The following is a 22,879-nucleotide window of genomic DNA, read 5'->3' on the forward strand; positions in this document are numbered from 1 at the left end:
TCATATAGAATGTATACAGCCACATTGGAAAGAGAACTGGAAAAGTGCAACACTTGTTAATGGATGATCTATATTCAGGTCATATTACCCCTACAAAAATGATGCCACATGTTCTCAAGTTTTAGATATGTTTTTTAACAAAGCCTCTCTCAGTGCTATAGTATCTAATAAGGCAACTCCATAAACTACATCTCTTCCTCCCCTCATTTGCTAGAGTAAAAGCTTCTATTCTTCTAGGCACGTTTATATGAGGATGAAATACCATTCAGCCATGAGAATATTAGTGAGCCCAGGTACTCACCACTCCAACTCTTCCCAGAGATACTGAATGAATCACCATCACTCCAAAGAACGCACTTCTAATTCTCAGCTTTTTGGTGCTCTAGCCAACACTTGGTATTAAGCATGGTGACCTGAAGCTCATGTACCTCTACTCCAGCGCGCCCCTTTTCACTTCATGCACACACATAATGGGACCCTGACCGATGATTGGGTGTCATCTGTACCTCACACTCATCTGTTGTGTTCTGAGGTCCTCCAGTGGCCACATGCTGCAGTACAGTCGAGCACTACACAGTGCAAGTGAACAATATAAACACAGCACATATGACAATATATATATTAGAAGCTAAGAATATTTCAATACATTAAATAGATCAATGTTTATAAACCCGTGCTGTTAACTGACAGAACAGTAAATCAGACTGATCAAATAATCAGCCCAATAAGACAAACAGTTAAACACTACTGTATTTTTCACACAGGTCACATAGCTATTTGAATAAACCAAATGAAACACTCTTAGCCTGTACAGACTTCAAAAAGACCACAAGAAAATATATTTTAAATCTAATTTACTCCAATTAAAAACAAATGTACATCACATTATGATTTTACAATAGACACCATTCAATTCCAAACCAGAAATGTGGTTCTAATATTACAGCATTGTACTGAACAGAAACTGTTTTGTCCTTTGTCTTCATACACAGGTGACACGAGTAATAATAATAATAATAATAATAATAATAATAATACAAATTCACATTTCAAATATAAATGTCACCTTTAGCTTCAGTACACTGTGTGAGAATATTATGAACAACAGAATAGTCAACATTTACACACAGTTAGAACAAATACAGTCTATAAGCCACACACACATTACAGCGGAGACCTGGAGAGAAGCCATAGCAATCAATGTCCTTCCATAATGAGTTGTAGCTGGAGTGTACAAACCAACCGTACTGAATTGTACCACTCTGAACGCAGTTATGGCTTTAATGACAGTGTTTTAGTACTGAGTGAGAGTTCAGAGTAAAGGTCATTCTCTCTTCTCCCAGGTTCAAGGTTCTTTACATCTCTTTCTCTGACCCTAAACATTGGGCATGGATTCTACATGTTAAGGCGGTAAGAGCGAGGCAAATAGTACTAGGTTAATATTTATGATGATGAAATGTTGGCAGGGTCCATAATCAGTGTGACTAAATTACACTGAAATAATGAATAGGTTCTATTTCTGGAGCTACAAATACACACATGGAAAAAAATTATGAATATTTGCAATAAATAGGGGGTACATACAGATAGATTCAGAGTCAAGAATTTACTCATGAACTTTTATTGCTACTGCAAATCATTGCTCTATTCATCTCCTTTATTTACTGAACAGCTAGATACTGTTGAGAAGTTCTGTATAATTAAGTTACACTGAATGTTGGAATTTCTACCTTAACTCACACTGCTAATAATACACCGTATTAATAATGTTTCTATCTGATACTGGAAAGAGAGTGTGAGCATTAACTGTTATGTAATCTCTCCAAGTTGCCTTTGGAAAATGACAGTAAGTCACAATGTACATTATCACTCCAGTTTTCATGACCTTGAGGGAAAAAAAAAAACCTGTGGCTTCAGACTGGAGCACAATGTGTGGAGTCTTTCTGTAAACATCATAGTCTTAGACAAACCATGGCTGATGGAAAAGAAAGAAAAAAAGACATTTGGCAAAACTAGTGGTCACACAATACATTCTGTGCTTCTTTAGTGCAGCTGCAGGACACTTTCAGAAATTAGCTATATATGGACTAGGAAGAGAGCTTAGAATGATTTCACCAGAACACTGCACATCATTCATTGTATTTGTTAAACACGATGGCAATAGGCTGGACAGATTCAAACTTAAAAAAATAAAACTACATCAAAATGATTTTGAGCATTCTGATCTTTGGAGTATCTATATAGTGGGATCACTTTTTCTTACTGTGCACTTTAAAATAAAGGAATCTTTGATAAACTAAAAGGGTTTACCAGCACTGTCCACGAAAATCAAGACACTGTTAGGAAACTCTTTTAAAGAGTGCATAGCCATCAATTAGTTTCTTATTTTCATTGTTGTTATTTGGATCTACCAAGATCTACCAAGGTTATTTTACAGGCCCCCAGAGGGTTAACAGGAAAACATATGTCCATGGTGAGACCATATCTGAAAAAAACATCTCCATTTTTATGTCTTGAAGTCATATGAAATCACCACCTGTGTGAAAAATTCACATGAATGGACTAATTAAAACAGTCCAAACAGACATGCAAAAAAATATTTCCTACATTAATCTCTATTAAAAAGTCAAAGGTTTTTTCCAATTTATGGTCTAAAAGTTTAACAGCAACATTAACTTTAAATCCAAGCTATTATTTTCAACTGCAACTGACAAAGTTACAAAATATAAAAGAAGGCAGTTGTTTTCTAATAATGTCAATTTAATTGGCTTTGTCTCATTCCAATATAATGTTATTTTCTACCACTATGTTATAGTTCCTTCAGTGATATATATTTTTAATACACAGCGAAATAATCAAATCTAATCAGATTGTGAGGGAATTTCACACAACTATTCAAAATGACTTTAAGGACTAATTAAAGTGGAGAGAATACTATGGTGGAAGTTTACAAGCCCAAATTTTGCACATATCAAGATGGTGCCCACCTATATATATATCGCAGAAATGTCCCCAAAGAGCTTTTAGCACTGTATTACTTTTAATCATTAAAATAAAAAAAGACAAATGTAGATGGACATATCATTTTTAATTTTCTGACACCAAAAGACCAGCTTCCAGTCCCAGAAAAAAAAAAACACTGATGTCCTATTATTCAGCAGAAGAACAGCATTGGAACATTAAATGCTTATACACAACAGAACAAAGATCACTCCTTTACAAGCACGAATGACCACCCTTTAAAAGTAAAGCCAAATACAGCAACACATCTTCATATGTCATGGGACATGTTGCAGTCTGCAGCAATTCATCATGGCAATATGTGTGAAGTTCCTGTTCAAAAGACCAAGAGAATCAGAAGCTCAGATCTAATGATCTTTCTTTTGGTAAAAATCCCTAAAATTTTGCCTAGAAGCTTTGTTATATTTTATCAGAGAAAACTGGCTGATGTTTCACTTAAAATTTCTCATAGTATATAAAACTTTGGAGCAATTTTTAATCTTAGGTCTACTTCCAGCAATATACTTCAATATTATTTGCACTTACACGGTGCATCATACTGCTTACATTAGTTTAAATTTTATTGTACAATATTGTCTCCAAGAATGGACTGCAATGTGAACATACCTTTTAAAAGACGTATTTACCTAGTATAATGGCTGTTCCAAAACATCAAGATCACTCAGTGGAGAACATGGCGTTTAACATAAACAAAGCCTTTCAGAGTGGTTTAATGTGAAAAACTTCATTCTAGAAAAAACAACTAGGAACTATTTGCAGTGGAGGCAACAGGAACCAAATATACGAAGAGTTTAAAACCTGCTTTATTGAATCTATTTATGGTGGAAATGCATGCAGATGTACCACTACATATTGGTTATATGGGTATAAATACATGTGTAGGTTCACTGGCAGTTTTGAGAAGTAAATAAAATGCCAACAGACATTGTTGCAGACACTAATTTCTGGCTCCATTTACCACCACTATAAATAATTCTGACTGAGTATGTTTCCATACAATGAACTCCTTCACATTAAATCACCATTCAATGACACTGTTTACAACTCAATCACTGAGCTGGGTTGTAATTTTGGGGGAAAATTGGTCCTGGATTTCCCCTGTAAAACACTGATGTATGGCAGGATTACTCTAAGCTAACAGGACTAAAACAATTAGGTTTTTGATTTAGATTAAACAGCATGTTTGAGAAGCTGTGAATTAACCCTCTAAATTTTGCTTTAATCTCACAACTAATTCAGATTCAGCAGGTGCAAAAATCCTCAACATTCAATCAACTGATCAGCTGATTGGTCATTCCATCGAATATCAGTCATTCTTCTATTGAAGGTTATAAAAATTGACACAATTGAAAAGAAAGGCATTTAGATTCTCACACTGAAGTTAGAGACTTTCTCCAACTACACAGCTTATGTAGCTGAAGTAATCAAAGAGTGATGCACAAAAAATCCTTTTTGAAACTGTTAGGTTTGAGCTTGAAGAGCAAGTAGGCAGAAGCATGCGCTGATGTGAATACAATTTGAAAACAAAGGCAATGACTGGGGTAGTGACAACAAAGGAAGAGACATTAACAGTGAACACTGCTTGGGCATAAAGAGTGAGACACGACTGGGAACACCTGTGAACTTGGTCACATGAGCAACTCCAGTGCACAGGTGTGTGTGTGGGGGGGGTGGCTAAGGGAAACATAAAGGACCAAAACAACCAAACATGAGGTGAACAAAACCAACAAAACATTTTCCTAACAGAAGCACACTTTGTGTCCCTGTTTGTGTCTCTTCACAATACTACACAAATGTCAGTGACCACAACTAATTAATCTGGTTTCCAGTCAAAATAGCCATGAGGTAAAAGTTTGTAATTTGTCTGAGGAGATCAGATAGATCATCAATCAGCATTAGGAAAGGGAAATGCTGAGTTTGTGGAAAAATGATGAGTTTACAAAACCTAATTTCAAAGAATGACTGGAAGATAGAGTGGGATGGGATTCCTAGCAAAACAGGACCCCTATAAAGTGTGCAAGACCATAATACAAGGACAGCTGTAAGACGACAAGTCCAACCATGGGTCAGAAAGGAGGTGGAACCACCCAGAAGCTATTACTGGGAATAGAAAAAAAGACAGTTAGGCCCAGAGCCCTGATCTGATCGTTTCTGAAGTGTGTTTGGGGTTATTTGTATTGTGGAAAACACAAAAGGCAACCAACTTCTAAGACTGAACTCTGGAGGTGCAAAAGTATTCCTGCAGAATTGTTGGAAAAACTGAAAGCAAATCTTTAATGAATGAAAGCTGTTTAAAATTCTATTAATAGAGTGGTCTCTGACTTTTGCTCAGTACTGTAGTTGTGTTTTTGCGAGTGTGTGTAGGAACATGTTAAACATGTATGCACAGCAGCAATGTAAACAAACACAAAGAAAGGCTTGATTATCTGTTAACACGTATTTGCATGATTGAATTCCCACCTCCCCCAACAGGCAGTGCCCATGATTAACCAGTGCAAGCCCCGACTTGACAGAGGGACGGACAGACCCAGACACACCAGAAAAAGGTAGCAAAAACAGGTTCAGAACCTATGTAGTCTATATGCAGCTCTACACACTACTCTTCAGTAGGCAGGCAGCCCAGGAGGTCCCGCCTCCAAGACCTTTTTTTTTTTCTTTCTTTTTGTGATGAGCCATCAAGTGTTAAAAATGAGAAGCGGCCTGGCCCTCAGGAATGTGTGCGCACCTCTTCTTCTGCTGTCCTTCGAATTAGATAGCCCAGCCGCATTCAACCGATTTGATTGATAGAGTGCCTTAGGCCATGCCACCTTGCTCCAGGTGATCCAGGAGAGAAAGAGAAGAGAGAAAAAGAGGCAAAATGATAACCTCTGGTAGGGGTCCACTAAGGGTGGGCTAGGTCTCAGTGCAGCCAGTGGTCATCATCTTCATGTACTGCGTGAAAATAGTTTCAAAGGCCTCGTCTCTGTGGATCATGGCACCAAACACCAAGGGCTGAACAAGGAGAAGAAAAGAGGTTGGAAATGAACCACTCCAGTCATTAACCAAATCATTAGAGCGAATCAAAGGAATGGTTCAGTGTCACACATTTTTCAACTTGTAATTTATGTTTATTCAGTCAGTTTTCACAATGGATCGTTAAAAAAGGTAAGAACTGCACTGTGGTGAAAAGAATTAATTTCACAGGACAATTTCCTAGACTTCAGCTGAAGAAAAAAAAAAACAGCTGTGAACGTTGTATTGATGCACAGCTGATGACACTGGTATCATTAAAAATCATCAATATACCACTGATGTGGGGTCATCATTCTGTAGTCAGCTTCATGCTCATTTTATAAATTCTAGGTATAACTGAAAATCCCTGCAAGATCAATAAACCTGTACCACTTCTGTCTGTCTACCTAACTATGCTAGATTTCTCTATTATAGAAATTATTGAGCTTCTAACAATCGGTTCCTTGACGACTTACAGACATTTCCTCCAAACACATCTGGATCAACTGATTTTTAGATCAATAATGAGCTGAAATATAAATTTTGGATGCAAGCTCAGCAAGAACGCTGATCACTGAACTGATCGTAAGACTAGTTTCCACATTGATGCATTCATCACTTATTTAGTGATTAAAATAAAGTTTGTAAAGAGTATATCTGTAGGGATTTTCTCCAACAAAGCATGTATAATTGAGAACTGCATGTAACCGGGCACCAAAAATTGGAAGGAATTGACCAAACTGTAAAAGTTATTAAATATAACCACTTAATCCTGCTCACGGTCAGAAAAAGAAATGAACAAACAAACATTTGAAAAGGGAATACCTTCTGAGTTGAAGGTGTGGCAATTGAGATCCCCATCCCAGAGCCGGGCAAAACAGACAGGACTTTGTACTGTGGGAAACAAACAAACAGTATTATCAACAGTTCAATCTAAGCTAATCAAAACTATTTATAAAAACACATTCAGATACCTTCTGGATGTCTGTGATATCCACCAGCTTAATGACCTTGTTCTTTTTGGATGAGCCTGATCTGGAACTGGAGCTTTCAAAACACAGGTAGCTGAGGGGCACACAAAAAACATGAGGGGCATAGGAAGGGTAATCATTAATAAGTGCTTCAAAATTGAATGCTAATTTAATATCAGCTCCAGAACACTTTAGTGTAGAGTGTGTGGTGTGCAATAAAATATTCATACTTCTCTGTAACATAGAGCATGCCATTGCGAATATAATCTGTGGGCATCTTCCGGTCCCGATTTATCAAGCAGCATCTCCATCCATTCTCACACACTGCATTAACACACCACACATAAATATTCAATACCAACACACACTATATTCATATAACATCATATTTTATTTTTTTTTTACCTGGTAATGGTCTTTCAGTCTCAGGCAGGTTGAACACCTCATGGAACGCTCCTTTTTTGGTGTTGTGTGCTCGTCCACTCTCCTCCTCTCGGCTCACTCCAGCGGGGATGGTTGCTAAGCTACCTCGCGAAACCACCGGCTGAACCTGGGCACAAAGTTGGAAGGGTTTTAACCACTGACAAATCTCCAGACCTCAAACACGCACCGGCCACTGACTGACCAAAACTTCCATTAACCAGAATCATGCTACTCATAACAGTCTTCTTCCAAACAAATCCCTGATATAATTACCACAGACTCAGTGCTGACGTTTTAGTGCTCTGCCGAACAATGTATTATTTCTCAGATACTGTTGTGAAATTGGACAAACTTTACAGAACCAAAGGAGGCAATGTTTGACACAAATACATTTAGAATGCATTATTTTCTGCTAGGATAGATGATGGTATAAACAGCTGATATTGCACACTGAGTCTAACTGATCTCAAACTGGGTTGTGATTCCCCAATTCAACAGTAGCTACTAAACAATACATACATGGGCAGAGCACATGTCCATTAAGATTGATTAATATTCAAGAGCTCACAGTCTGCGATGTTAGTGTGTTAAGTAGTTTGTGTGAATCATGTATGTGAGATGTGTGCTGTAGTCAGTGCTGTACGTTTATCTGGTCGACATACAGTAAGGCAGTTAGTCAGAGTGAGCATTATAACTGAAGAGTACTCTAAGTGTGTAAGAAACCATGCTATTCACTGCAACTGATCCCATGCTCAAGCACAAACAGTAGCAGATCTGAAGAATCTAAAGGGGCACTTCATACATGGCATGACATACACTCTACAACTACATACATCTTAATAGAAGGGCATACAACCACTTAAACATTTCAATAATAAAAGGTAACGGCTACTCTACCAGTGCTGGGACCACTTATCATTTTATCATTCTTCATAAAGGACAAATATGCAACTCATAGATGATCATTTGTGTGTAAATGAATTTGTTCTGCACTCCAGTTTATTCATTGAAACCCCATATATTTAATTTACTCTAAGGAGGAAATAAAACTAATACCTTACTGAAGGGCAGTATTTAGAGCACCACACAGCACCTACATTAGCTGGTCATTTCAAGTGACATAAATTTAATTAGTCATTTATAAAGACTATTCCAAGAAGAATCGGTTGTAATTACCCAGCCTGAGTTGAAAAGACACAGAGCCTTTATGACAACTGAAAATTGCTGGAATTAAACTTATTGTTATTATTTTTTAAGACTTAATAACACTGCTCTTCAGTACAGTGCTGCCAAATAACATAAACCCACACATTACTATTCTGTACGGGAGGTTGTTTGTGAAAATGGAGCCAAAACTCATTCAGATATTATCTATTATTACAGCCAAAAATGTATATACACAAGACTTCTCTCTAAAGCTAATAAACACAGGGTAATTTGGATCATTTTGTGCACAGACACTAGTTATGTCACAAAGTATGTCTTTAAATAAAACACACACACACAGGTATCAAAAGGTGAGTTGGTGGCAACACACACACACGCACGCACCCACGCACGCACGCACAACACACTACAATCCCTACCTTCTCACACCCAGACAGCTGAGAGAGAGAGCACAAAACAGCAGTGTGACAGTCACTCCAAACTCAGACTCCAACCTGCAGCATCTAGAGTACTGTGCAAAAGTCAACTGTTTCCTGGACAAGAATTTTGCCAATAATATATTAATCTGTGAAATTGGCTTTTGAACATGTCATTGTCCAAAATAACAAAAACAAACATGCGTCTCTAAAATCGTGATTTAACAAGTTTCTAATATGCAAATAACACTATTACACTGAAACAACACATGTACTACAACAATACCATAAAATATTATTGTCTTAATTACATTGCATAGATATCCTAGTCACAATAAGATTCAAGATAATATTATGCAGCTGTACTATGTAACCTAATGTAACATGACATTTATGTACTAAAATGTGATCATTAAAATTAAATTAAATGGTGGAAAGGTTTGTACACAGCATTGTAAGGCATATTTAAAATGATTAGAATTACAAAAAAAAAAAAATAGAATAGTAATCACTACTGTAAAGTTGATCCAATGAGTCAATAAAACATTTGGTTTTTCTGCTCCTGGATGCAATGCAGGCTGCATGGACTGATTAGATTCAACAAGCAGCTAGTATTTTACTCAATGAAGTAGAGCCAAATTAAGTATTGATTAGTCCAAATAGGTGTTGAATTATAACTAGATATATTGTCCTGCCTGAGAGGGATATGGTTTATTAATATTATTAAACACACTTGCTGCTCAGATAAAGAGGGAATATCATTTTCACTCATGTCCTTAGACTTTTGCACAGTACTAAGGAATGTCTCCTTCAGAAACACAGGTGTTATTCACACAGGACACACACACACCAACATGCATACACAGTCATAAATATACACACAGACACAGGCATATATAGTGTATGTGTTTATATACTTAATTATTGTCAAATCTAAACTGCTTTAGACATTTACAAAAGGAAAATTTGACTGAAAGTTTGCAGAGTTTGTTTTCTTTAATTTAGCACAAAAGCTAAGAGCTAAATGAAGCTAAGAGGTAAATGTAGCTAACAATTACAAGACTGTTAAGACCTCTGCAGCCCTCATCCTAATGCTGATCATGTATGATGATTTAAGCATGGAAGTTATTTATTTTAACAACTAATCTAGACTCTACTAATCATACCTCCGATGAAAAACTGAACTGGTACATTTGTGTTTTTGTTAAATCATTCTTTTAATTCACCCAAATGAAACATGGTATGTGCTTTTTGAAAACAAATAAATAGATTAGTTAACCTTGTGAAAATACATGTATTGATTGGATTAACTGAATGCTTGGTGTCAGTGTATCATACCCGTCTGGACACAGTGGCATTGCTGCGCTCTTTTAGCTGGGGGTCAGTGGGAAGGTCGTTCCAGATGATATGAGGAGTGTCATATTTGTCCCTCAGCTTTGGGCAGCTTTTAAACATGAAGTCAATGATGAAGAATTTTATGCCTGCGTAAAGCCCTATCAGAGAACACACAAATATTAATACACACAAATAGCATCTTGTTTAAACACACTGCTTTTTTTGTGTTTATCATCATCCACGCTACTAAAGAATTTTAATCCACTTCTCTACACTGCCCTATGAGCCCTAATAACTAAGCAACTACGAAAAAAGCTACTGCAAAATTGCAGTAAGGTTTTGAAGGCATTGACCAATGAGATCATTAGTGTAGTCAGGTACTGATGTTGGATGATTAGTTCTGGATCAAAAACCCCACTCCAGCTCCTCCAAAAAGATACTGGATGGAGCTTCATAACTCCAGAGAACATAGTTCTACTGCGCCACAGTCTAATGTCTTGTGACTTTATACCTCAGTGATTAACTCTTGAAATTAAACAAATGAAGCATGATGACTCAGGTGCAGTTACTCAAAATCATCCAATTTAATTTCATCAAGTTTTATGCAAATTATACAAGCAAATGAAGAAAGTGTTTTCTATACTGTAGTATAATATATAAGATTTTTGTTTATTATTACTGTTTATATAAGTATTGTAATATTTTCACATTGTAATATTTTAATAATATATTAATAAATAATAAATATGTCTACAACAAAAGTCATCGCCATCATCTTTTTCACTTAATCCATTTCATAACAAAAGTGTTAAAATCTATGTACATATTTCAGTATATAAAGCGTATATAAATATTTATAGTGTGTGTATAAATCTGTGTTCATGTTCTCACCAATAATGAAGCCCATGAGTTTGTATGGCAGGACACAGGATGAAATAAAGGCCACCCACAGACCAATGTACAGCTTCTGAGTTATCTCCGGCTGCACCCACATGAATAAACTGCATAGCACAAACATACACACACACACGCACACCCACCCACACACACACACAGAGAGAACAGCTCAGATATATTCATTATCCACAGAGTAAAAACAAACTATAACACTCTAGATATGTATATCCTTCACACCTGATCTATGCATCAACAGATAATTTCTCATGGTGTACTCTGTGCTACTTACTTTTTGATTTTCTCCAAAACATCTGCCATCTTTCCAAAAAGATTCTATGGAAATTCAGACCAGTTAAACATGCAGGAATATCATGGAGAAGTGAATATTTTTTAATATATTTAATTCAAGAAGAACTTGAAACCATATTCAAAATTTTGAAAAACTTTATGTACTATACATAAATTGATCAATTTTAATTAAGTATATCATAATGTTTTTTACATGATAAGAATATACACTGTGTATATCATATATATATACTATATATAGTGTCACACTGCTGCCAAAAAATAAACAATTATCTAGTTTTTGTCTATATTTAGTTTACTACATCATATGAACTCATCAAAAGGGAAAGTTTCATAATGAAAGAGCTAATAAAAATGCTTCAAAATTACTCTGAATAAAATCCTTTTACACTGACTTCCACTGAAACATAAGGTTTTTTTCTTCTCCAGTAAAGTCACTACACTACACGTACACTAGAAATATTGTAAACAAACAAACAAACAAACATTTGAACAATTTACCCACCTCACAATTTGACCCAAACGACTGGAACTTTATATTCATATTAATTTTAGTCTCGCTATAATACAGCTGTCCTTTAGAAACATCTCAAATTCTGTTCAAACTTCTGGACACATCTGAAATCTCTTGGCTTTGTTTCCAGCTGCCTATAATTTTATTTGAAATACATCAAATTGCACAATGTCTAGCCTAAAGTTCACTGGTTTCATCTTGGTGATTCCTAACGTTTGAACACTAATGTGGCTTTGATTATAGTTTCTAAGTAAGCAAGTGTACCATTAGTTAATTATTTAAGTCTATTAATTATGATACCTGTGCTTTTTGTGCAACATCAAGAACTAGCTGAAACTTTTCAGACACAGTCAAATCTTCCTTTGGAGGTTCCTAAAGGCAAAAACACAGAAGAGGGGAAATAAATGACCTTCAGAATGCATACACTGACTGGCAATCTTCACACACACACACACACACACACACACACACAGACACACAGACACACAGACACACAGACACACAGACACACAGACACACAGACACACACACACACACACACACACACACACACACACACACACACACACACAATAAATGAGAGTGAAATAAAAAAAGAAAACTTGCCAAAGGTTCAGAAACTTCAGGCACAATACTCCACTGAATCCTCCACCCTCTGCAGAAGAAACATCAAAAATAATGTGTTAAAAGCAGTTATGTATTCAAATGGATTTTAAACCTTAATTTAACACAGACTTAACATAAAAAGTACAGTCACTGCTTCCCCTTGCTCAAGCTCTTATCTATCTTTGGACTAACGTTTGTCACAGTTCTGGTTACCATGGTTACCAACATGCCTCCTCCTCCTCCTCAAGCAACATCACTATAATCGAAAAACTGCCCATTGACACAAACACATTTTTGCTTTCATTAAGCTCTATTCTATACATAAAACATACTCATGTTAGATGTTCATATTCACATTATATCACATGCACTATATGGCCATATATAATAATGGTCTTTTAAAATTTCAGCTTGTAGTTTCCCAGAGGCTTTTATATTTGCTGTTGGAACAGTCATGAGCGATGGTATTCAGTCATGGGAACTTCAGAAAATCAGATAATGTTATTATATGTTAATACTGAATCCTTAAATTATAAATGGTTTCTATAAACCTGAGCTCGATTTAAAAAAAATGACATTAGTGGTCCTATAATGTGTTAAATATTGATAAATGAACTAATAGAAAAGCTCCCAAATAAAGATCTTGTTCCAATAAATCCTACTCAAAGCCAATACAGCAACTCACAAGGTAAAGTGACAGAGATAATGTGGGAGAAGCTAACACTTTACCTTGCAATGAGGTAATTCAAGGATAACCTCAGAATGGCTAAAAATAAAAACATTGGGATGGCCCAGCCATGCCATGCAGCATTCATGTAGACCTATGAAGGAGAAAACACCAACAGAGTGTTAAATACATTAAAAATACCCTCCCTCTAAGCCCTAAAACCCACACTGAAGTGCTCACTTGTGAACAACAAAAGTGTTCAAGGTGCCAGAAGCATGAAAGGAGTGCTGAGGACACCTGAGTGTTGCAGTAATGTGAGAGTGGGGCCCTAACACAAGAAAATAACCTGGTTGTTCCCATGTGAGGTCTCAGTCATCTGAGATCAAGAGTTCAGAAGAGCAAAACTGGCCTCACTCTTTCTGGGTGGGGAGAACACAACCCCTCCCTTACAATTATCAGAATGATAAACTGTTAAACTGTCTAGAGACCATGTTTTACACCAGTTTTTAAAAAAAAGTGATAACTGACTTTATTCACATGTCTTGGAGTAAGCATGTGCTGGCTTCAAACCTCCCAGTTTATCAGCATGGTGTTTATGAGGGAGTTTTAGCTAATGGGTGGAACTGGGGAAAACTACAGTTGGAAGAAGATATCGGTAAAATATAAACTGAATGGATTAAAACAAATTGGGAGGTTCTACGCTCATTTCCCTTGAACTATAAAATCCCCAGTAAACAATTAGCCGTTGATTCAACATTGAAATAACGTAATGACTGCCGTCTAATCAATGTTCTCTTAAGGTTGAAAATTAAAGTTGAAAAGACGTCCAAACACAGACATTGAAAAGACGACTATTGGACGTATTTTGGACGTCCATTGACGTTATTAATTGGTCCCCAAATAAATTACTTGTATGAAACACGTTTTGGACGTCCACTGACGTTATCAATTGGTCACCACTTAACTAACTTATTAAGATGGATTTTGGACGTCCATTAACGTTTAAAATATGTCCTTGATGGACAGACTACTTTTAGACTTATTTTGAAAGTCCAGGGACGTTCCTTGTTTACTGGGTCAACATCACTAAAATGAGATTAATAGAACAGTACTCACAATAAAGGCAATTGCTGATGTGTAGACTGAGTGCCAGTTTGATAAGGCTGACAGGTTCCTCAAGAAGTTAGTTATGGGTCTGGCTCCACGCTCTGCACACATTGAACACATTTTACAATAAAAGGCTTGATAAGTTTGACAGCTGTTAGAAACTATTGAACTAAACAGTATTGTAGATTCAGAATTCTCTCTTAAAGGAGATAAGAAGCAAAAACGTTTGAAATACATTGAAAAAGACTCACTGAGTCGTCTCATGTTTTCTGTTAACCTGAGAGAGAGAGAGAGAGAGAGAGAGAGTTTTCTTACAGTACATTTGCACTCTGCCTACCCCTAGCAGTGGTCAAGGGTGAGCAAACATTTTATTAATAACAAAAGAATTTTGTGAGTCACCCCCATATTCACACACCCACACCACTCCTCTGCACATTCTTCTCACGGCAAGGTTACCCTCTATCATGCAGAAATAAATTCAGTGAGCAAGTAAACTGCTTTTCTGCTGACTTAGTGGAGGCAGAGCCACACAATAAGCAAGGTCACCCTGCCAGAGCTCTGTGTGCTTTAAGCTCTAAAACCTACCTGAAATGATTAGACATGTAATACTGTCTGTGTTCAATAGGGGGAGTGCTGGAGTATTTTAACCAGTGACCAGATTAAAGTTTAGTGGTTTACATCACTGTCTCTCAGGACACTATCTCGGTTCTTGTTCCAAGCCCTAAGACCCTCTTTGAAGTGATTACTTGTGAAGCATCGTCAAAGAGTGAACAACATGGGTATCAGGGGTTAACATAAGACGTTTGAAAACAGAACTGGAGACTCAGCAGCAGTAAATGCACTTGTCCATCATTGACTGATTGCTGCCCGGTCATGCCTCAGACATCTGAGGTCAGGAGTCCAAGACAGCACATTAGCAAACATGTAGAAAAGGTGACAACTGAATGGGGTACAACATTTAAAACATAAAAAAAACAAGTGAAAAATGTATTGTAATGCATATCTCTTTAATTGTAAAAATGAAGCTCATTAAATGTAGCACTATTTTTCCCCACTTCAGAATTCAGAAAAAAACCCATGAAAGTCAAAACTATGTTTTGAAAAAGAAAATGCTAAAAAAATAGATGGTTTAACAGAATAATGGTAAATGTTTATTTAAAATATAATTTTGAACTCTCCATGTGTGAATGTGTCTCCAGTGTTTAGATGACTTACATAATATAACATAATACACAAGGTATGAAATTCCTCTGGAAGTACATTTAATGTAACCTCCAGTCTTCCCCACCTTTTAGCACTGAGTGGTTCCTCTGGTTCAACTGTATTTTCCTCTGGCTGGAAGCGAAAATCCTCAATATAAACACCAAAACGATCATACAACCACTTCACCAGCCGAGAACACAGAGTCTCCTTCTGCTGCTTTTCTAGACAGACAGAAAGAGACAGACAGAAAGAGAGAGAGAGAGAGAGAGAGAGAGAGAGAGAGAGTGTCAATGAATAAACCCAAGCTCTATTAACCCATTTACTCAATGTATGCATATGACCAGCTTTCTTGTTCCACATACTGCAATCTCTTGGTTTCTCTCTCTCTTTCTCAAATACAAAAGGGCTCCTCTGGCCTAGTTAGACTCATCTACATATTTAGACTTCTGCCTGAAATAACAAGCTTAGGATCCTCCCAAAACGAAGAGCAATCATGGACTTAGGCAGTGTTCGGAAAAGCTTAGAGGCACAAGAGCCCTATTCACACATCCTGACAGCACATCAGAGACAAGACAATGTTTAAGCTAGTGCTAGAAATCTGTGCCACTCTCTCACTCTCACACACACAGAGAAAAATAGAGAGAGAGTGAGAAAAACGTAGTCTTCCTCTGATATCACACAAAAATGACAAAGTATTTTGTACTAGAACAACTCATTAGAGCCCTATATTGTGTGTGTGTGTGTGTGTGTGTGTCTGATACCTGTGCCGTTGGCCGAAGGCGACTGCTGTTTACGAGCAGGCTGCGGAGGCGAGTCTTCTAATCTGATGCAGAGAAAAACAACAGAAAAAAGTGTCATATATCAACACATTTGATATTAACCAACACTCACAGAAAAATGGTACCAGACAGGTGTAGCTACATTCTGTTTCAACACTTTAAAAGCTACCCCCAAGAGTATATGAGTATAGTCTTATGGTACAACTGTTTCACTGTTTAAATGTGTAAATATAAAGTCTCATACAACAGCAACTTGTTATAAAATCATGATGGTTTGGCCAGATAAATATCACATCAGATTATTCATTCATTCATTACCGCTTATCCAATTCAGGGTCGCGGTGGGTCCAGAGCCTACCTGGAATCATTAGGCGCAAGGAGGGAATACACCCTGGAGGGGGCGCCAGGGCAACACAGGGCAACTTCACAGGGCAACACACACACACACACACACACACATTCACACCTACGGACACTTTGGAGTCGCCAATCCACCTACCAACGTGTGTTTTTGGACTGTGGGAGGAAACTGGAGCACCCGGAGGAAACCCACGCGGACACAGGGAGAACACACCAACTCCTCACAGACAGTCACCCGGAGCGGGAATCGAACCCACAACCTCCAGGCCCCTGGAGCTGTGTGACTGCGACACTACCTGCTGCGCCACCATGCCGCCATAAAGTTAATCAGCAGCGAACGCATTTTCAACGGTTATCGTTCCCTGATAAACGTCTCAGCACACAAGGATGAAGCAAGGGCTCGTCCGGGATTTGAATCTGGGACCTCTCGCACCCAAAGCGAGAATCATACGCATAGATCAACGAGCCAAAGCCCCACATCAGATTAAGGAAATGAAAATGGGCCAAAATAGAAGGACTGGCACCCCCTCCAGTGTGTGTTCCTGCCTTACGCCCAATGATTCCAGGTAGGCACTGGACCCACTGCGACCAAGAACTGGATAAGTGGTAACAGGCAATAGATAAATGGATGAATGAAAATGGGCCAAAATATGAACATGATGTTCATGTACAAAAGATCTTTATCACCCTTTAAACTGTCCCTAGTATTGATGAAGATCTTGGTCTCTCTAATGCTGCCAGAGCCAAGGGGACACAGGGGAAAGGGTAGCAGTTATTTTTAAATCCAAACTCAGGGAGCCCAGACTAGGGCAGCCTACAATGGCCAGCCCTTGTCCAGTCTCTGAGGCAGTGATGCAGGACAGGGGTCAGTGAGCACAGCCAACACAGAGCCACAGATCACACAACACAGCAGATTGGAAAAAAACAGCCATTTCCAAAAGGCTGGCTACTTATTCTCCTTTAACATGTTTACTTAAAATCTCCGAGTGATCACTTCGATTATCATAAGGACTGTTGCTTTACAAAAACTGGCCTTAAACCATTTTATATTCAAAATAAAAGACTCGGTTAAAAAGATTGGCAATAACTTTCTGAATGAAATCCACTGTATTCCTGCATTAAAAAGAATATATTTGGTTATGTTTAATTGGATTTAGCCCTGTGAAGGACTGGCGCCCCCTCCAGGGTATATCCCTGCCTTGCGCCCAATGATTCCAGGTAGGCTCTGGACCCCCACGACCCTGAACTGGATAAGGGTTACAGATAATGAATGTATGAATGAATGAATAATTGGATTTACTGTGACAAACCATGTAAAGCCCTGAATAAAATAAATGGCAGTTGCCACTATGAGTGTGGAGCTTTTTCTATACTACACCAGGCTTTTTATTTCTTTTTTAAATTCCTAAATTGTACTGCCCAAGATTTGCAAGCAATAAAGGTTTAGCTGTTTACCACACTTTCAGTACAGTTTTAACCAGCCTTTTTAATAAATTCCACCTTATATACTCCATGTCACTGCTCATTAAGTCTGTTTTTGCATGATTTTCATAGATTCTATTGTTTATTATAACTATTATTTTTAATGTAGCACTTCACGATACTGCTACCTCCACCCCTATAAGGGGCACATTGGAGCTTGTTGCTCACCTGGTCTTGAGCACTTCACTCATCTTCTGCTCCAGGTCCAGCCTCCTACACCTCTCTCTCTCCAGCTCCTGCTTCAGTGTGTCTACATTTGTCTCCTCTCGCAGCTTCCTCAGTTCCTCCTCTGTCCAAAACACAAAAACACCAAAAATGACTTCACTCTTTGACAAATGGCTCCAAGCCACAATGCACTCAGAAGACCTTAAAGATGCTGTTTTTCTGCAAAAAGACATGTGCTGTTTCAAACAGGTGATGGGACATCTTTTCTGATATCCATTATTTTTGCCACTGGGGGGTGGCTGGTGTGTTTATATGATACTTTCAGCACATGCTTTCAGAGGAAAAACCTTGTATCAACACCTCTCCCTCCTGTCACTCCATCCAATATAACTCTCAATATCAGCTATTACACTGTGCACCTCCAGCTTTGGTAAAACATATAAATAATTTAGTTCCAAAGCCAGCTACTTTCACACAAGCCTGAAAAGAAAGTGAAAGCGCAAGTGGAATGTGAACCAAGGCCCAATTACTTCCAGAAAACCACAACAAAGGCCTGTTATATATGACCTGTACACCACAGGGATGGAGTCATTAGTGGAAGTGTGTGAGTGGGAGCTGTCTGAATGAAAGTTGGACCATAGGGGGTACGGGAAGCAGGCCAAGATGACAGCCGTAGCACTATCATTCAGCATTTACATCACTAAACGAATGAAGTAATGTATCTTACATAGCACTAACAGTTAGCACTGCACCACAATGCATTCCCAATTCTACAGTTAAGCAATTCTCAAATTGAAATATATATTTTGACAAAGAATTCTGCTTATACCTGTATCTAACACTGCATGCAAGTTTAACTCATCTGTGCAAAGAGTATTAGCATTTTATTACACTTATTAGCATATCATCACTCTCCAAAGAAAAACATGTATCTCTGTTTTTGTGGATTTTTAGTTTTCTACATCATTTGATCACAGCACTGTCCTTCACATTATGTAAACGTTTCATGATGAATGGACCAATAGAAATGCTCCAAAATGACTTGGAACATAATCTTTATTACATTCACTTCCATTGAAAGTTAAGAGACTTGTGCCCCTTCCAGAGTGCATTCCCGCTTTACTCCCAGTGATCCCAGGTAGGCTCCAGACCCACCGTGAACCTGAACTGGATAAGTGGTTACATTTTCTGAATTAATTATTTAATTAAATTAATTAATGAGAGTTAAGAAGTATTTCCTTCTCCTATGAATTTATTTTTTTGGAGGTACATGGACAGAGAATATATCTGTAAACATATAAGTGAAGTTTTATTCAAACCCAGTGGCTTAACATGCCTCTGTCTTGCTAAAATATTTTTTGAAACTTAGTTGAAACACTGTCACTGCAGTTAAAAGATGTTCATGAATTAGTTTCACAATTTCATTTGGTTCTCTTTGTTATCTAAAAAGATGCCTTATAAATTCGGATAAAGCATGTTTATGGATATTACATTTTTTAATTTAATTTGACATACAGTACCTGCAGCTTTTTTAGCTATACATTGTGAACTTTTGCTGATGTGTTTTCCTCTTTCAAGCACACAAAAGTAATTTATGAACGCTCAAAGACCTGTGAAGCTAAACGAAGAACTATTTTCTCTTCATTTAGCCCATTGCCATCTCTCTCTCTCTCTCTCATTTTCATTTCTTAACCAATCATTGCTATGCAGCAATTGTGATTGTAATAAGGCCAATATCCTGATATCAACTTATAAGTATTAACATTTAGATATCATCTTATTAAACTTTAATTATGGATTTCAATAGTTTTTTGAATGCATCAGAGATAGAGCCCTTCAAACTTTGGAGATGTGGAGAGTCCCTGAAGTCAGCTTGCAATTATCAGTAGAGAGTGGCTGCAAGCATCTGATTTTTATCGCAAACTCCAAACGAGCCAAATGAGCCCCTGGACAACGACTTCTGGAGTAAGAGCGTTAAATCCTAGCCACAAAAAAATCATTGCATCTGACAGCCTGTGACTGCTTCTAATCAATCCAACTGAGCTCCAGAATGAATATTTGGCTCAGATCAGCTGTTATTTGGACAAGCAGTTCTCCATCACAACATACTGGGCACTCACACAGCAGGGTGTTTGCTAATATCCATGTGCTCACTGTGAACAAGAATCAAATATTCTGCCTGTGAAAACCTTATGGACCGTTAGAATACTTCAAGATTTTCAAAATGATGGTTCAGCCAAAAACCTAATTTACATTTTCTCCCAAACACAATCACTTGTCTGTCAGCTGAGATGTTTGCTTCGTTAGTTCTGCACTGGAGCTGAAAGACTAATGTAGCTAATAAGCAAATGAAAGCATCAGTTGAGAAATGTGCAAACTTCATGGCTAAGACTTTAGACCAGTGTTAGTGAACCTGAGGAATGTGGGCCACATACAGCCATCTGCTCAACCATATTTTGCCTGCCTAAAGTTTTCTAGTTCTCAGCTCTGAGAAGTGTTACTGCAGTATCATTCAATAGCTGGGTCTCTTGCACCAGCTAGATCTAGTCTGAATAAAATGAGAAAAAAAAAGGGAAAGTGAAAAGAAATTCAGTATGCTTCATTAGTGTGGAAACCCTTACCATTTGTTAGACATATCAACAAACATGCAAATTAGGCCACATAATAAGGAATGGTATGAGTGTAGTAAATTATTTTGCTCAGGAATAATTTGACAGCACAGCAACATTCTAAAAGCACCTGGTGTGACAGAGGTTATTCATGGTGAGTGACGCAGATTTGTGAAGGAGTATTAGATCCATGTTAGTTGGCCAATTAATCCTGTTCCTGCTCTGATACTCAGCACAAATAATATTTGTCCATTCCTGAAAACCTGTGGCTGCTGAACCAGGCTGAACATGTGGGTTTATTCACCTCAGCCGTCTTGGCCAAAGAAAAATGCAAAAGAGTAGCAGTCTGAGGCTGCGAACCAGACAACCCCTCTGGAAAAACCTTTCCCTGAATGGCATCTTTCAAGTGTCCTGCAATACGGATTGTGATCTGGGTTTATTATAGCACTGTAGGAATACAATACTAATCGTTTTTTCTGAATATTCTCCATTATCTCTACAGAAGCATGTAGCTTAATGACTCCTGTGTGTTGTTTTTTTTTTTTTTTTTTACATACATACATACATACATACATGTGCATGGTCACATAAACACAAAGTAGGGGAACTAGGAACATGCCTGGAGTGTTTCTCATAACAGCTGAGTAAATGCTGAGTGATGAAAAGTAACCCCAGGCAGCCATGCTTAAAATGAAATAAAAAATAAATGAGGCACAGCCACAGAAAGATGCACACACACATATACATCAGAGCAGCATGTCAGCGGATGTCTCAGGTACAGTGCTTCTCAATGGCTTTATTCCACCCACTCAGCCTGGTAGGAGTCAACAACGGCCACAAATAATAAAATAGAAGCAATCTGTAGCACAGTGCTGAAAGCCTAAAAATGCTGTTTATTTCAAACCACTCCAGGCTGGAGTCCTTTCACAAAGGACATCTAGCACACTGCACAGATCTGCACAGTTATGACTCCCAAACAGGTAGTGAAAGTCCAATCGGGAAATGAAATGTGTAAAAATTCCCTCATGACCTGTGGAACATGGTGGTGAGCCACGACCCATTTGGCTGCGATGACTGAGAATTTGGTGGATGCTCCTTTTACAATGATTTTTATAAACCACACACAAACAAATATAGCATAAATCAACAACATAAAGCAGATCACACAAAACATAACATGTATTACTTTAACAATCACCTGTATTAAGGCAAGTGTTTACTGGATATTTTTAAAAATGCACTAACACTCCTCTCTTGTAGCCCAGTCCAATGGAGTAATGCTAGAGACCGTAGCCCGTCTGTTGCAGAAATGGGCTTCATTCAAATCTGATATTTGCTAGTATGGACCACGCCCTATAGTTTGGAACAGGGAAGGCGAACTCAGAGGAATTTGGGATGGAGTTCAGAGCGGTTTTGGGCGTTAGGATGTTTAAATTTAGAAGAGGGAGGAGACGGGGTGAAGGTGGGAGCGAGTTGATCGTCATGGATATTACGTGAGGTTGAAGGGTATAAATAGGCTTAGGGGGAGAAGTGTGGGCATGGCCCAACTCCCAGAATTCAGTTATTCAGTATAACTCCAATTCAAATTTGCAAAACATAAACCCCCCACTAAATAGCACAAAAATGGCCAAAACTATTACTGTGTCTGCATAGAGAGAGTTATGAAACATGGGGGTTGTAGCAGCATGTTATTATTTGGCTGGATGGGTCGTGAGTTTTATATATATTAAAAAAATCTCATTAGTGAAATATGTACTATCTGTGTTAAAGGTCATCTGAACATATGAAACATTTATTACAGTGCAAGCATTCACTCACTCTCTTCTTTTAATAAAATAATTTGTTTTAGTCATTTTT

General features: G+C 37.8%; 1 protein-coding gene across 4 annotated transcripts in view; it reads right to left on the reverse strand.

Annotated features, from left to right (window-relative positions):
* Positions 1-677: 677 nt before the first annotated feature.
* The window catches only part of gramd4a (GRAM domain containing 4a), a 51,709-nt gene continuing 29,507 nt past the window's right edge, over positions 678-22,879 (reverse strand). For 3 of the 4 annotated variants that reach the window (XM_066668129.1, XM_066668131.1, XM_066668132.1), the window contains 16 exons: positions 18,417-18,537; positions 16,389-16,450; positions 15,713-15,848; positions 14,676-14,701; positions 14,434-14,525; positions 13,380-13,471; positions 12,651-12,699; positions 12,345-12,416; positions 11,511-11,554; positions 11,216-11,325; positions 10,328-10,482; positions 7,389-7,533; positions 7,214-7,307; positions 6,987-7,077; positions 6,838-6,906; positions 678-6,012 (listed from right to left, as the gene is read on the reverse strand). In XM_066668129.1, the coding sequence (XP_066524226.1) occupies positions 5,914-6,012; positions 6,838-6,906; positions 6,987-7,077; positions 7,214-7,307; positions 7,389-7,533; positions 10,328-10,482; positions 11,216-11,325; positions 11,511-11,554; positions 12,345-12,416; positions 12,651-12,699; positions 13,380-13,471; positions 14,434-14,525; positions 14,676-14,701; positions 15,713-15,848; positions 16,389-16,450; positions 18,417-18,537 (1,457 nt within the window). In that variant the 3' untranslated portion in view covers positions 678-5,913. The remainder of the gene's footprint in view (positions 6,013-6,837; positions 6,907-6,986; positions 7,078-7,213; positions 7,308-7,388; positions 7,534-10,327; positions 10,483-11,215; positions 11,326-11,510; positions 11,555-12,344; positions 12,417-12,650; positions 12,700-13,379; positions 13,472-14,433; positions 14,526-14,675; positions 14,702-15,712; positions 15,849-16,388; positions 16,451-18,416; positions 18,538-22,879) is intronic. The other variant, XM_066668130.1, reaches the window with a different exon arrangement.

This window comes from Hoplias malabaricus, chromosome 4 (genome assembly GCF_029633855.1).
Source record: "Hoplias malabaricus isolate fHopMal1 chromosome 4, fHopMal1.hap1, whole genome shotgun sequence".
In the NCBI taxonomy this organism is placed as follows: Eukaryota; Metazoa; Chordata; class Actinopteri; order Characiformes; family Erythrinidae; genus Hoplias; species Hoplias malabaricus.